Below are 15,780 nucleotides of genomic sequence, written 5' to 3'. Positions count from 1 at the left end.
CAGAAATGATTAAATATATGTTTATACCTGTACCACTTTAGTGTACCACGGTTGGCATCCGGTTTGTAATAAGTCACTATATATGTTTATACCTGTACGTTGCTACAGGATATATACATATATATAAAACATGACTTTAGAAACATAGAGCATTAGAAACATGATCTTGTTGTTCTGAGGCTAATAATTGAGATTGAGAAGCATCATCTTCTTACAGAATATATATATATATATATATATATATATATATATATATATATATATATATATATATATATATAGTGTTAAAGCAAATACAAACATGACACACCAACAGGTACTTAGTTTGAATTAAAGGAAGCAAGCTACATCATTCAATTTTTTTTCCTTTGTTTCAGAAGCTGCTAATAATAATTACGAATATTTTATTACTTTGTACATATATTGATTCAATGTTTGTCCTTATTGACGTCGATGACCTGGCGATAAAACTGTTGTTGCCCTTTTCCTCAGCATTTGGAGCTGCCAAACTGCTTGTCCACCAAAGCCTACAATCACATCAGAGCTGTATGAAAACAAAAACGAAATTGTCACTTGCACTAGTATGTACTCGTCAACTCTGGTTAGTACAAGTTCTGTGTTGTTTGTCTTGAAGTTTTGGCTTATTTGTTACATATACATAGCCCTTTAATTATCTGTCAGCTTGATTTTGTACCATGTAGCACCATAGAAACTGTCTCCATTTGGTTTCCACCCACGATGTAAATGATTTTGGAAAGAAAATACTATCAGATTTTAAATGATTTGGTACCATTTCCATGAATGCTAAACACATCAAATTTACACTTATGTAGTAATAAAGTCAACATCTATTGCAAAGAAGCAAAGTCGTCAGGAGAAATAATAAGAAAAATCTCCAAAAAATCACAACAAAAATAACCGTAAAAGGCTTTTGTTCTAAGAAAGTTGGCTAATAATGGGAAAAAAGTGAGGTCACTACAACAAGAGAAAAATAAATAATTAAAGATACATTGAACAAATCATAATTATATATAGTTGAGATGTAACAGATTACATGAACCAATCCACTGCAAGTTGCAGTGACCTTTACTGTGGCCCTGTGGCAAGTGTGCTAGAAGAAATCAAAGGCAAAAAGGATAACGACATATGACAAGCATTAAGTTGCAGAATAAATTCAGAGAAAGTTGACTAGGGAGATGATGATGTATGTACATACATACATACATACTTGTCTCTCGATGCATGCACAAATCTCAAGTGCTGCACTTGGTGAAGACCTTGACGTCCCTCCACCGCGACTCCATCCTGTACGACATGCCGTTCCTGGACTGCCCGTACACGCCGAACTTGAAGTAGTGCGAGTCCCCGCCGCGCCCCGGCGCGGTCAGCCGGCGCTCGCCGTCGACGAAGACGGTCACGTTGGACGCCGCGACGTCATGGATCACGTTGAGCCTGAACCAGCGGTCGTAGATGGCGGCGTCGACGACCCCCGCGGCGGCGACGTCGTGGTAGTAGGTCAGCCGGCCGCCGTAGACGTGCAGCATCAGCGTGGTCGCGTGCTCCGCCGCGCCGAAGATCTGCATCACCGATGCCCCCGACGTGCCGCAGGGGATGTAGCCGTAGCCCTCGAACTGCCACACCCCCGAGCTGTACACCCGCTGCTTGCTTGTAGAGAGAGAGAGAGAGAGAGAGAGAGAGAGAGAGAGAGAAGCAATGAAGCAACAAATATTGTTACTAGATGGAAGATCACAGCAGGAGGAGGTATATATATATGTCGATCAGCTTTGCACTTGCCTCGATCTTGATCTCGGTGCGGGGGCCGCCGGGGTGGGCGGTGGTGATGGGCTTGTCGGCGGCGTAGACCCACATCCGGCGCACGCCGCCGGCGAGGAGCTCGTAGCGCTCGCCCAGCGGCACGTCGTAGGGCTTCTGCACCTTGAACTGCGCCTCGGTCAGCTCCACCGCCGTGAAGCCGTCGGTCAGCAGGCCCTCGCCGCGGACCGGGTGCGCGGCGCACAACGACGCCAGCAGCAGCAGCAGCAATGATGGGCGCGACGCCGCCATTGACAGAAGCAGCGGTGACGACGATGACGGAACGTCCGTGCCTCAGAGCCACAAAAACTTTTGAACAACTACTGATGATATAATGTCACACAGAATGTCACGGGACAATGTCACGAATTGCCGGCGCAGCGAGCGGTGGTTTACTCGGAGTTGTGCCGGCGCTCGGAGTTGATTGGGCCACGGATCGCTGAAATCCGGAATCCGCGCGGGGGTTTTGGCGCTGCGTTCCTGCCGTCCTCGTGGAGCCAGAAGACGACGGCCACATCACAGTGATGGCAGGAGGAGGCCGGCAATGGTGCATTTTTTTTTTCGTTTGGATCAATTGAAGGTCCTTTGTCAGATGAGACTATGAGACATACGGAGTGATATCTTTTTTTTTTGAGCGGGAGATACGGAGTATTTAACTGAACAGAAAATCTAAAAGAAGAGGGTTCTTGCATTTAAGACCTCAACACTTTTCTAAAAGAGAGCTTGATATATCCCACAGCATTTCCAAAAAAAAGCTGATGGTTTATATTGCAACCCTATATTGGGAAAAGTAATTTTTGTTGTAGTCCATGAATATTAGAAAACGTAATTTTTTGGTCCATGCTACGTAACTTTTCGGCAGAAAAATAAACTTTGTGATTCATGGCATAAAGTAACTTATCAATGATATACATGGTACGAATTATTTTACTAATTTATATGATGAAGGAGGTGAGATTTATTTAAATAAATTAACTTTACCATTTTGATTAAAATATAGTAAAGTCAGATCGTGTTTTGAAGTTCTTTTTTAATAAATACAATGGTGCAATGCTATCTAATTTTGACGTACCGTTACAGAACTAAACATACTTTTTATATTGATTTTCATGTGCCCTTACCATATTTTTGTCCTTCTCTCACACGGAATTGCAATGGTCCTGGGTGGGCTTTCGGTCATTATTGGGAGAGCCACCATCAGCGCCACGGGAACGGGTCCCTCCTAGACAACTAGTCAGGTTGGCGCGCTAAGCGCGCCTTTACGAAAAAAAATATTGACTTAAAATATTAATGGAAATATATTATTTGTTACTATGTTTGAAACAACATCGTATCGATGTATAGAGTTAAATCTAAAAATTACAGTAAAACGGTATAGTAGTTTAGAGTCTGAGAACGCGCCAATCTCAAGCATTTTAGTATAGAGGTATAGACAATTTTTCCTTAGGAATTCATTTTTTTTGTGTCAGTAGGTATAGTTTGATTACTTTAGTAGGAAAAAAAGATTAGAAATGAATGAGCAGTTCAAGTATATTTTGTGAGTTTACGGAGGGAAACCCAAATCCAAAAAGTAGTAGAACTACCATGTGTGAATGTAGTATACAAAGTTTAGTTATTATTTTTATATGTAGGAAGTAGTTAAATATATTTTGTATTGTCAAATAATGGAAGGAAAATATTTTTTTAAGATAAAAAGCCTCACTTAATAGAACCGTGGGTCCCGTTTGAATAGCGCGTGGGTCTCACGTGGGTCCCACCTGAATAGCGCGTGGGTCCCACGTGGGTCCCGCCTAAATAGCACGTGGGTCCCATGTGGTTCCCACCTGAATAGTATGTGGGACCCGCATAAACAGTGCCGTGGGTCCCACGTGGGGCCACGATTCACGGAAACGCTCGGATTCTTGGAGCTTTAGTATAGTATACTAGTTAGGTTGGCGCACTACGCGCGCCTATAAAAAAACGTGGACCTAAAATATTAATAGAAAGATATTATCCGTTACTATGTTCGAAGCAACATCGTATCGATGTATTGAGTTAGATCTAAAAATTACAGTAAAGCGGCATAGTAGTTTTGTGTCTGAGAGCGCGCCAATCTCAAGCATTGTAGTATAGAGGTAAAGGTAATTTTTCCTTAGGATTTTTTTTTTGTGTCAGTAGGTATAGTTTAATTACTTTAGTAGGGAAAAAGAGTAAAATTAGAAATGAATGAACAGTTTAATTATATTTTGTGGGTTTACGGAAGGAAATCAAAACCTAAGAAGTAGTACAACTACCACATGTAAATGTAGTATACAAAGTTTAGTTATTATTTTTGTATGTAGGAAGTAGTTAAATATATTTTGTATTGTAAAATAATGGAAGAAAAATATTTTTTTAAGATAAAGAGACTAACTTAATAGAATCGTGGCCCCACATGGGTCCCGCCTGAATAGTACCTGGGCCCCACGTGGGTCCCGCCTGAATAGTACCTGGGCCCCACGTGGGTCCCGTCTAAATAGTACGTGGCCCCACGTGGGTCCCACGTGAATAGTATGTGGGACCCGCATAAACAGTGCACGGGCCCCACGTGGGGCCACGACTCATGAGGATGCCCCAAATCTTGGCCCTTTAGTATAAGTACTTAATTAATTCGAGGCTAGATAAGCCAAAAGCCCACCACCGGTAACGGGCTGGACTAAGACACCTTCTAGAGGGCCCAAAGCCGTACGCTGTCCAGCTCCGGGACTGTCGTGTCGTGGAGAAGGATATGGGCTGTGTTTGGTTAGGGGTGAAAAAGTCTTGATGAAATTTTTTTACAACTTTAACCACTAATTAGAGGTATTAAATTAAGTCTAATTACAAAAACAACTCCACAACCATAGGTATTGTAGTAATTTTGTAGCTAATGAGGTATTTGACCGCATATTTTGACGATGATTAGAGTATGATCACTGTAGCATTGCTGTATCTAATCATGTATTAATTAGATACATTAGATTCGACTCGCAAAGTTGTATTCATCTCTAAAATTTTTTTACAAATAGACTATATTTAGTATTCCATGCATATAAAATTCTGAATCGCGAAATTTTTACCGTTACAACCAAACACGGCCCATTTAATGCGCCTGCCCTGCCACTGCTGGGCGGGTCTGAGAGCGGCATGTCTTCTGAGTAAAACAACATGATTACGGAAAAGACGTGCTGACAGATGATATTGTGGCCGGAATAGGGATCTTTATCTAACTGTTCATCTTTCTTGTTTCTGCCTTTTTTTTTGAACGATTCTGCCTATCGTTTATGCCCAGCAACAATAGAGGACAAGACAGGATACTCCCATGCGCCCCAATACTTGAAATGAGCCAGGCCTGGCCCGATAGAGTAAGTGCACTATTTGCCACAATTAAATAAGTACTGTGTTGGAAGAAGTGTCAACACTACCATAAAAAAGAAGACTTGAGTAAGTACTGTGTTAGATATGTGTCGAATATGTGTACAGTTTTGATTACGACTGAACTAGAGTTGTAATTTAGTAGGTTAGGGACATAGTTTGAGTCGTACCTTGTATCCCTAGTGCCCATAAATATGAGGGCACTACCGTGTAACCGTGAGACGACTTGGGCAGCTGGTGTGGGCGGCGGCGTGGCCGCGGTGGTGCCCGAATACCGGTGTACCTACTGCTTATGGGGAGGAGCGCCTGTAGTCATGCCTCGGGGATATAAGCACATCGCCGAACCTCAATAAAAAACATCGTGCCTCTGTATCGTTCTCGTTTGTATGATCTTGTGATTTAGTTCTGTGTTCCTGGGTTATCGTTTCCGCGCTATTACTCTAACAAGTGGTATCAAAGCCGAAGGTTGAAAAAATCTGGAATATTTTCGGGGTCACATGGTGACAGGGGAGCCCGTGAACGTCTCCGGAAGGTCGCACGGGTTGTGTGTGACTGGAGAGTTGGACTCGGGGCCTAGTAGATCGTCTTCCGGGAGATCACATGGGCTGTTTGTGATGGAAGAGTTGGGCCCGATGTGTGATCGGGGAGATTGTTAGAATTAGTCCCACATCGAAAATTGATGGTGGGGGAGCACAACATATAAGGCGGGACAGTCCTTATCTAACAGGCTATTCTTTTTGGTTGAGTTAGGCCTGATGCCTTGGTTAGTTGGGCTCAGGTGGACCTAGATCTGGTAGGGCGCCGACTCATGGGTATAGTGGGCTGGGCCAGTTTCCGATGCGCACTCTAACAGTAAGTGCTGTGTTGAAAGAAGTGTCAACACTGCCATAAAAAAGAAGAGTGTTAGGCTGGTTCCAACGGGGGTCGGTACCGACCCCCGCCGGTCGGTACCGACCCGGCTACCGACCCGCGCCGGTCGGTAAGCGCGGAAACCGAGAGCGCGGGGCGGTAGCGCTACCGACCGGCCGGGCGGTCGGTACCGACCGGCGTTGGAGCCACGCGCTGTCGGTACCGGCCGGTCGGTACCGACCCGGCGTCCGGTCGGCTGCCACATGGCGCTCTGTGATTGGCCAACGGCTGCCACGTCAGCTAGCCGTTGTAATTAGCCGTTTTTGACCGTTTGAACTCCAAAAAATTCCAAAAAAATTCCAAAAATCACAAATTTCGTCCCCAACTCATCTATAAATAGAGAGGGCTGGTTGGAGCTCATTCCACACCTCTCACTCCCCATTTCACTCACTTCCTCACCCACGCCATGTCTTCTTCGAGTTCAAGCGACAGGCTAGGCGATGCTCTCTTCGCCGCCGTTGAGGATACGATCGCCGCGCTGAAGGCGCAGATGGAAGCTTCATCCTCAAGACGGCGGGGTCCTCGTCGCTACATCCATCGTGATCGCGAAGACGCTCACACCAGGCTGCTCAACGACTACTTCACCGACAACTGTATCTATCCTCCCAACTACTTCCGGCGAAGGTACCGTATGTGTAGGAGTCTTTTCCTACGTATTACGGAAAGGTTAGGTGAATATTCTTCATATTTCACTGAAAGAGTTGATGCCACTAGACGTAGAGGTTTATCTCCTTTGCAAAAGTGTACTGCTGCCTTGCGCCTGTTAGCGTATGGCATAGCCGCAGATTCGATCGATGAGTACCTCAAGTTAGGTAAATCTACTGCTTTAGAGTGTTTAGAGAATTTTTGTGAGGGCATCATTGAGTGTTATGGGGCTGAATTCTATCGTCGGCCTACTGAGTCGGATCTTCAGCGTCTACTAGCTAAGGCAGAGGAGCGTGGGTTTCCTGGTATGTTAGGGAGCATCGATTGTATGCACTGGCAGTGGAGCAATTGTCCAGTGGGTTGGCAGGGCCAATTTACCAGGGGGGACATTAAGCATCCAACCATCATCCTTGAAGCCGTAGCCTCATATGACCGTTGGATCTGGCATGCCTTTTTTGGTGTTGCGGGATCCAACAACGATATCAACGTGCTCAATCAGTCCCCGTTGTTCACTGATGCCATTAGAGGACAGGAGCCCACGGTGCGCTTTACCATGAACAACCATGAGTACAATATGGGATACTACCTTGCTGACGGTATATATCCCTCGTGGCCGGTGTTCATGAAGGGCGTGCCTCTTCCACAACTAGAGAAGCATCGCTTTTTTTCAGAGCAGCAAGCATCAGTGCGGAAAGATGTTGAGTGTGCATTCGGGATATTGAAGAAGAGGTTCAACATACTCGCCATTCCCGGACGTTCTTACTCTCAACGTACTCTTGGGTTGATCATGCGTGCTTGCATTATTTTGCACAACATGATCATCGATGACGAGCGAGGCGGATCGTTTGACGAAAACTATGAGACTGTCACTTCTTTCGTCGGACCAGCGATCCACTACAACGCACCGCCGAGTCTAGCAATTCGCCTTCAGAGAGAGGCCGCGATGACATCAGGGCAAGTATATTCACAGCTTCAAAGGGATTTGATTGAGCATGTTTGGAACAAAAATCATCATTAGATTTATGTAATTTTTTTATTCTTATGTAATTTCCTTTATTTTAAATTGTCGTGTAATTTTTATTTCGAATTTTTATGTAATTTCCGAATTTTTAAATTTAATAAAATGAGGTTATTGTGTCCATTTAAATTATAAAAGAACGCGTTCTGAAATGGTTAAGTCTGGAATGGAAAAGCTGACGTGGCACTGACGTGGCTGTATGCTGAGGCTGCAGGCTCACTGATGGAGCGCTGGGGTCGAGTGGGCTGGCGAGAGCTGACGTGGCGCTGATGTGGCTGTGGCTGCGGGCTGGGGCTGCAGACCCACTGTTGGAACCAGCCTTAGCACATATGAACAGGCATTGATTAGCAACGTACATCAATGCAGTGAGTTTTTAAAGTATAGGATTACAACATCATCTGTACTGTTCCACCAACGCTCTCATGAACGATCAAAATTAAAACAGAAAAATAAAATACAGTAATGATATATAATTGCTTAAATCAAATTACTATATGTATGGTATGCATATTATTACATTATTACATCCTTCTCCTGGGCATGGAGACGGCGTTGCCGTCGAAGAGCTCCTCGATGATGGCCTCGAGGTCCTCGCCGCTGAGCTTGACGTACTTCTCCGTCTGCCTCCCCGCGGTGAAATGTTGCGCGAAGCGGCCGAGGAAGGAGCGGTAGGCCGGCACGATGACGGCGGCGATGGAGACCCTGAGCTCCGACTGCAGCTGCTCGTCGCTGACCACCCACGCCCCCTGCGTCCGCTGGATCTCGTCCATGGCGGCGTTGAACTGCTTGAACCGGTCCTTGAGCACCTGCTTCTGCACGTGCCCCTTCACGGTGATCACGCCGTCGTCCCGGAGCAGGTTGAGCACGCGGCTCCACGTCTCCCGCTGGTAGTTCTTGTGGTACTGCCGCAGGTCCGTCGACCGCTTCCGCGACCACGCCTCGCCGACCACCGCGTTGATCTCCGGCGAGCCCCGGATCTTCTGCAGCATGTACCGCCCGTTGTTCATCAGGAAGATGCTGCTCAGCGACGGGTCCTTGTACAGCCGCGACTTGGCCTCCAGGTTCCCGTGCAGCAGCTCCATCACCTCCATCAGCTGCGCCGCGAACGGGTCGCCGGCGCCGGCGCCGCCCTCGCCGTGCGGCTGCTCGTCGTCGTCGGGGCGCCGGTACTCCTGGAACACCTGCTCCAGGGTGTTCTTGTACGCACACACGTACTTGAGGTAGTTCATCAGGTACCGGGTCAGCGGGTGCACGGCGCCTCCGGGGACCGGCTGCTTCCCGGCGTCCGCGCGGATCGAGCTCTCCAGGTCGCAGAAGATGGCCGCCGCCGACTCGCCCAGGCGGGACCGCACCGACGCCAGCTCGTACCTGAGGTCGGCCAGGGTGCCGGAGCCGGCCTCCTCCTCGCCGCCGGCGCCGAGCGCGTCCACGGCGGGCGCCACGTCGCGGATCACCTCGTACATGTCGAGCACCTTGAACAGCTTCTCGGCGGCGCGCTTCTGAAGCGCCACGGCCTCCGTGAAGTTGAGCAGGTGCAGCATGGTGCAGCGCGCCAGGTCCGCGAAGATGCCGCGCCCGAGGCCCTCGCCGCCCTCGACGGCGAAGACGCGCGCGCAGAGGTCGCGCTCGCCGGGGAGCCCGACCTCGACGGTGTGGTGGAACGCCTTGATCCACGTGGCCACCTCCAGCTCCAGCGCCTCCCACGGCATCCGCACCACGTCGTCGATGCTGGGCTTGTCGTAGCCCAGGCTCTGCAGCGACGCGTCCAGCGCGTTCCGCCGCGCCACCAGGAACACCTCGGCGCACTCGGTGGCGTACCCCGCCGCGAGCATGGCCTCCGCCATGGCGCGCAGCCGCTCCACGGTCTCCGGCGGGAACGGCGGGGAGGCCTCCCCGCCAGCGCCGCCGCCGTCCGCCGAGGGGATCACGCAGCGGTCGGGCTCCGCGCCGTGCCCGAACGACGGCGGCCGGCGCATCGACGACCGCCCCGTGGCGCTGCCGGTGTCGCCGCCGCCGCCGGGCACCGCCTTGGCCACGCGGGGGTCCTCGAGCAGCGCGTGGAACTCGTCCTCCACGAACGTCATGGCGCGGTGGAGCACGCCCGTCACGCGGTGCACACCGATGGTGTACCTGTCCGCCTGCTGGGTCTCGGTCAGCGCCGACGAGAGCGCCGCGATGCGCTTGATCGCCGCTAGCAGCGGCGGCGCCTCGCCGGGCGCCTCGGGCACCCACTTGTCCTCGGTCCCCTCCGACGGCGCGATCTCCTGCTCCACGGCGCTGGCGAACCTGTCCAGCGTCACCTCCGACACGGGCGGCGGCGACTCGCCGGCCCTGCGGGCGGCGAGAAACGCGTCGATCTCCGCCGACAGCGTGGCGAAGTCCGGCTCGGTGGTGGCCTCGTCCGGCGCGCCGTCCTCGCCGCCGCCCGCCGCGTCCCCGCCGCCGGCATTATTGCTGTCGGCCTTCTCGACGCGCGCCTCCTTGACGGGCTCGGTGAGCTTGATGGGGCCGAGCGAGAGGTTGCGGGCGAGCCTGTCCTCCCGGGTGGTGGCCGCCGAGAAGCTGCTGGACTTGAGCGGCGCGATGGGGATCCTATCCATTTCTTGCCGCGGCGGCCTACGAGCTTGCGATCAAGGTCGATGCCTCAATAGTGGTTAGTTTGTGAGGCATGCGAAGGGTGGTGGGAGGGGAGAGGATGGTGGAGGGAGGAGGTGGTGGAGAGAGAGGAGAGGTCGCCGGAGGTTGAGGGAGACATGGTCTTTCTCTCTCCTCTCTTAGCAAGGCAGGCAGGGTTTGCTAAAGAAAGCATTGTTGCTGGCAACCTCGCGGCGACGACGTGAGTCCCTCGCCAAAACATGTCCTCTGCACGAAGCAGCTAGCTCATCCAAGAAAGTCGAATCGAAGGAAGACAAAAGATTGCGAGATCCAATCTTCTCCGTCCATTATTATTTTGATGAATTGATTAGATTGTCCTAAATGTTCATACTGGAATATTAATTCAAAGGAGAGAGAGTATTACTATTTTCCAACTCGAGACTCGATATAACTTTTTTTTAGACTAGATCAGTACCCGTGCGTTGCTACGGGCAAAATAAATTTATAATCTAAATTTGACAAGTAGTGTATTGGCAATATGTTGGCGTTTCACTATAATTTAGATGATAAGATATTATGCCATTTATGAAGTTCCAAGGTGTAGTTTTTTGCGATTTCCCTCCACTTTTGTACAAACACGCCTAAAGAATCAAAACTCTCAAACCCTTAGAACTTCAGATTTTAGAACATGAGCACAACAATCTTTTCGGTCGCAGAAATTTTCAAGGGATGGCGACCACTGGCGACCCGCTACCTCGGCGCTCGCCTCCACCACCACCGCCGCTGCCACCTCCATTGCCTGCCGGTGACCCACCGGAGGCAGCCCTGCCTGCTTCCTCACATTCTCCGGGGGTCGACCTCCCTGTTGGGGAGGCGCTGGACCTCCTGTACTGCTCCGACTCTGGGGAAGAGGACAGCCCAGACAGAAGGCCATTGAAGTCCGCTACCTTCCGCGGCGAGGAATCTCCGGGAAAAGGTATTGATGTGAGGGGTGCTACCGGGCCGATTCGTTCGGTCATTGTCAAGCCGGATTCCCATCAAGGTCCCGTTTAGTTGCGCGATGTAAAAATTTTGAAAGGCATCTTTTTACATTTGAAGTACTAAATATAGACTAATTACAAATATAATTACAGAATTCGTCTGTAAATCGCGAGACGAATCTAATGAGCCTATTTAATCCGTCATTAGAGGTTATTTACTGTAGCATTACTGTAGCAATTTAGCATCTAATTACAAGCTAATTAGGTTCATTAGATTCGTCTCGCTATTTACAGACAGCAGTCGCAATGCGTTTTTTATTTCGTTTAGATTTAAGTCTCCATGCAGGTGCCGGAAATTTTTTTTGGAATTTTGGTTTTTCATCTAAACACGGGCCAAGTGTCCTACAGAGATGCGCTGGTAGGGGTCCGGACCTTTCGGCCCCGATTCAATGCTGCTGCGGAATCCAGGGGAGGGTGGAGCGTGGAAAGGAAGAAAACTCGAGGACGCCAGACCAGGGTGTGGGCTCGGCTGGGAGCAAATCCGGCGTGCATTCATGACCGGCTGGTTGGGAAGGTGAGCGTGCATGACAGATTGGGAGAGAGGGCACAAAATCTAGATCGTCTGGGCCATCGGTCTCCGCCTGGTACTAGTTTGCTTGAGCTTCTCAGAGCCAGGGCGGACAAGCGCTGCTTCAACTGCTTCGCTAGAGATCATCGCATAGCGCAGTGCCATGATCCACCACGGTGTGTGCTCTGCTCCAAGTCCGGGCATAAGGCGCGGTACTGCAAAGCTGCTCGGGAGGGTGAGGCGCGGGGGCCGGTTCCGGTTCCAGTGCAGGAGCAAGGAAGAAGAAGAGGGAGAAAGGAGGAGTGCAAGATGGAGTTCGTTCCGGGTGAGCCGGAGAGACGCCCGACGTGGGTGATTGCCAGTGCTGAGCGCACAGCGGTCATCAGGGAGGCGGAGCGCGATATCCAGCTGCACTCGCTAATTGGCGTGCAGCTCGACTCTGGGGCGCTGCTGTCGGAGGAGCAGGTGCATCGGGAGGCTCTACGGCAACTCGCCATCCCGGGGCACCAGCTCGGTGTGTCTGTGCTGAAGGAGGCTACATTCCTCCTCCGCTTCGTGCAACCGGTGCAGCGAAATGCGGCGCTGGGGAGGGGATTGCTAATGGTGGGCGTACCAGGATCCACCTCATGCCGTGGACGCGACAGTTCGGGGTGACGGCGACGAGCAAGTTTTCCTACCGGGTACGTGCATGCATTGAAGGGATTCCGGCGCATGCTGTGAATACTGAGACGATTAGCAAGCTCTTCCCCCCAACCACGCTGGTGGATATGATAGACACTGAGAAGAACTCTGCTAAAGAGAAGGCCTGTGTGTGTGTTTGGGTTACTTTGGCTGACCCGAATAGCATTGCCGTTGAGGGAACACTGAAGCTGGAGGAGCCAGTTGGATTCACTGAAGAACAGCATAATGATTTCTCCATGAGACCTGGCAACATGGAGCTGCCTGAGGTTCGCCCGGGGGCTGCAGCTCTGCTTGACTATGAGGTGATAATCCATGTGGATCAAGTCCTCGATTTCAACTCGCCGGTGGGATTCCCGTCCAGGCGGAGCTTTGAGAGTGACACGAGTGGAATCCCCGATGTCTCGGTGGTAGAGGAGTGGCCTATCAGGCATTGCTTTCCTTGGCAGTTGGGTGTGCCGGACCGCCTTCGCCCCCCACGGCGTGTCCCAGTTCATGACAGATTAGGGGCGAGGCGTCGGGATCGTTCGCCGCCTGGAGGGGGGAATGGAGGTCGCGGGGGAATGCAGTTCCCACCTCCCTCCACGGCTTTTTTCAAGGGGGACAGCAGTCGGTCGGCGACAGGTGGCCGCCATGGCAGGGGGGATGCCAGTGCTGATCAGTTCCGAAGAGGGGCCGTCGTCGAGGATGGTGATGCTAGCCCGACAGTTGACGGTGCTGGGAACCAAGGTGGAAGATGCACAGTGGAGGCGTTTGTTCAGATGAAGGGTGCGGGCTGTGCCGCAGTTGAGGGAGCAGACACCTTTTGCCTCTTTGGTGAAAGAAGTGATAACGAGGTTGCAGTGTGGGACCCCATGGTGGATGAGGCCAATGCTGGTCTGTCGTTGCCGGCGACAAAGGAGGCAGGCTGCGAACTGTTCATGGACAGAGAGGCTGTCCAGGGTCAACAGGAGTCACATGTTGTCCCGCTGAAGCTTGTTCCTATGGGCGACGCCATTGAGGACTCGGGGCCTGTTGCATGCAGTGAGGGGCCAGGGAGTTCGAACTCTCTTGATCAGCTAACACAGGAGATCACGGGTGCAATGCTGGGTTGTGCTCTGAAAGTGTCATTTGTTGAAACTGCTGGTTTGGGGAGTTGTGGGCTAGTTGTCGGGCCACCTGTTCTTGGAGATGGGCTGGTGGTGGTTGGGCCGGATGCGGGTGACAGAGGAGTGGGCTCTGTACTGGAAGCAAGGCATGAGGAGGGGTCTGTTACTAGTCATGAGGAACTTGGGCCTGAGCAGGACGTGCGAGCTGGAGAGATTGCTCCCCTTGGGCCAAGAGTGCTCTTCCCTGCCGAGTCGCATTTGGGCCCTATTGGAGATGACACAGTTGCTGAGCGGGAAGCGTCGGTGATTGCTGCCATCTTGCAGCAGCTGGGCACTAAGGAAGAAGTTCAAGAAAGGAAGCTGCTATTTACTAAAAAGATTCAGAGTTCAGTCTTGACTACACCACAGACAAAAAGGGTGGTGGATGACTGTGAGCAATCTGAGTTAAAAGATTCTAAAAGGCGGAGCAAGAGGTTGGCGGGTAGGCCAAAAACTGATCTTACCATTGAGCAGCAGGCGACAGCATTGCTCATGAAGAAATGCGGCATCCTGCCGGAGGACAAGCTGCCAGATCAAGGTGTCGAGGAAGAATTCAGGAACCAATTTGTGGAACCTCTGGTGGATGGAACGGTCACAAACTATAGAGAGGCGTTCGGCCTCCCGACTGGTGAGGGCGCTGACTCCTTCAGTGCCATTGTTATTCATGCAGAGGCTTAAGCGGGTGTGGCCCGCGTCAGTGTGTGTGTGGGGTGGTTTCGTGTTTGTATGTGTGTTTCGTGGTGGTCAGGGCACCCTGTCCTGGCAGTTCGGTGTTGTGCGTGTTATGTTGTTTTCTTTGTATCAGGGGAGAGTCTCCCCTTCGTCTCCCTCCTTCCTACTAGTGTGTGCTGTTTGGAAGGGTGAGGGTGTTGTGTATCTCTGTTTTCCCCATGATTGACCAAAATTGTGTTGTGCTGAATTGGAATGTGAGAGGGTTGAACAACAAAGCAAGGAGGAAGGTGGTTAGGGACCTAGCACAAGATACCAGATGCACAATGGCAACCCTTCAGGAGACAAAGCTAGCAGACATTCAGCTGGAGGACATTACCGAGACTCTGGGGGTTCAATTCAGTAAGCATTTTGCTTTTTTGCCAGCAACTGGTACCAGAGGAGGGGCAGTGGTCGCTGTGGATGAGGACTACTATTCAATTACGCATTGTGAGAGGAGGGAGCATTCAGTGACTGTGCATGTGGAGGCCAAACGATGTGTTGCAGACTGGTGGATCACAGTGGTGTATGGACCGCAAAGTGACAGAGAAAAGATTGAATTTCTGAGAGAGATCAGAGATGTTAAGTCTGTGGTGGGTGCCAAGTGGCTGCTCATTGGTGACTTCAACCTAATTTTGCAGGCGGAGGACAAGAGTAATACCAATTTGAATAGGCGCCTGATGGGTGAATTCAAAAGCACAATTAACTTCCTTGAGCTAAAGGAATTGGGATTAAGAGGAAGAAAGTATACTTGGTCGAATGATACCACTCAGACACGCATTGACAGGGCTTTCTGCACAATTGAGTGGGATCTCATGTTGCCGGCATCGGAGTTGCAGGCACTGTCATCTGCGGTGTCTGACCACGGTCCGCTTCTTCTGGTTGGGAATTCAGTGCACAGTACTTACATGGGCTTTAGATTTGAGGCTTTCTGGCCTAATATTCCTGGATATGCTGAAGTGGTCCACCAAGCTTGGTCGAAACCTGTCAATGTTTTCAACCCCTTCCTAAAGCTACACATCAAGTTGACAAGAACGGCCAAGGCACTGAAGCAATGGGCAAAGAAGGCAGTTGGTAACAATAAATTATTGTTGTGTGCTGCTCGGCAGCTTATTGGCATAATAGATGTTGTTCAGGAGCACAGGCAGCTCAGCACTGTTGAGATACTTCTGAGAAGGGACCTTAAGACACGCTTATTGGGATTGACAGCTGTGGAAAAGCTAAGGGCAAAGCAACAGTCCAGATTAAGTGCTATCAAGGCTAGTGAGGCAAATAGTAAGCTGTTTTATATCCATGCTAATGGGAGACGAAGGAAAAAATTTATCAGGTATCTTGAAACACAGCAAGGGCTTTTGCATACACAAGAGGAGA

The 15,780-nt window shown here is 50.4% G+C and overlaps 3 protein-coding genes across 3 annotated transcripts; all 3 read right to left on the bottom strand.

The window, feature by feature from the left end:
• Window positions 1-1,045: 1,045 nt before the first annotated feature.
• On the bottom strand, window positions 1,046-1,703 carry LOC120646108 (citrate-binding protein-like; the record flags this gene model as incomplete). The annotated part of the gene is made up of 1 exon (XM_039922819.1): window positions 1,046-1,703. A coding segment is annotated over one exon (450 nt), but the record flags the coding sequence as incomplete, so codon positions are not given.
• A 10-nt stretch (window positions 1,704-1,713) lies between these two features.
• LOC120646107 (citrate-binding protein-like) lies at window positions 1,714-2,951 on the bottom strand. The gene has a single exon (XM_039922818.1). It carries the CDS (start codon window positions 2,062-2,064, stop codon window positions 1,747-1,749), a length of 318 nt encoding a protein of 105 aa, XP_039778752.1. The 5' UTR covers window positions 2,065-2,951; the 3' UTR covers window positions 1,714-1,746.
• A 5,122-nt stretch (window positions 2,952-8,073) lies between these two features.
• On the bottom strand, window positions 8,074-10,696 carry LOC120643669 (exocyst complex component EXO70B1-like). Its single transcript, XM_039920111.1, has one exon. The coding sequence runs from the start codon at window positions 10,351-10,353 to the stop codon at window positions 8,275-8,277; it is 2,079 nt and encodes a 692-aa protein (XP_039776045.1). The 5' UTR covers window positions 10,354-10,696; the 3' UTR covers window positions 8,074-8,274.
• Window positions 10,697-15,780: the final 5,084 nt, after the last annotated feature.

The sequence above is a fragment of the Panicum virgatum genome, chromosome 8K, assembly GCF_016808335.1.
Source record: "Panicum virgatum strain AP13 chromosome 8K, P.virgatum_v5, whole genome shotgun sequence".
Lineage (NCBI taxonomy): Eukaryota > Viridiplantae > Streptophyta > Magnoliopsida > Poales > Poaceae > Panicum > Panicum virgatum.
This window is presented reverse-complemented; position numbering and strand designations above follow the sequence as displayed.

Bases quoted from the DNA above. Each gene is read 5' to 3' on its own strand.
- LOC120646107 (XM_039922818.1), bottom strand. From the start codon at position 2,064: ATGGCGGCGTCGCGCCCATCATTGCTGCTGCTGCTGCTGGCGTCGTTG.
- LOC120643669 (XM_039920111.1), bottom strand. From the start codon at position 10,353: ATGGATAGGATCCCCATCGCGCCGCTCAAGTCCAGCAGCTTCTCGGCG.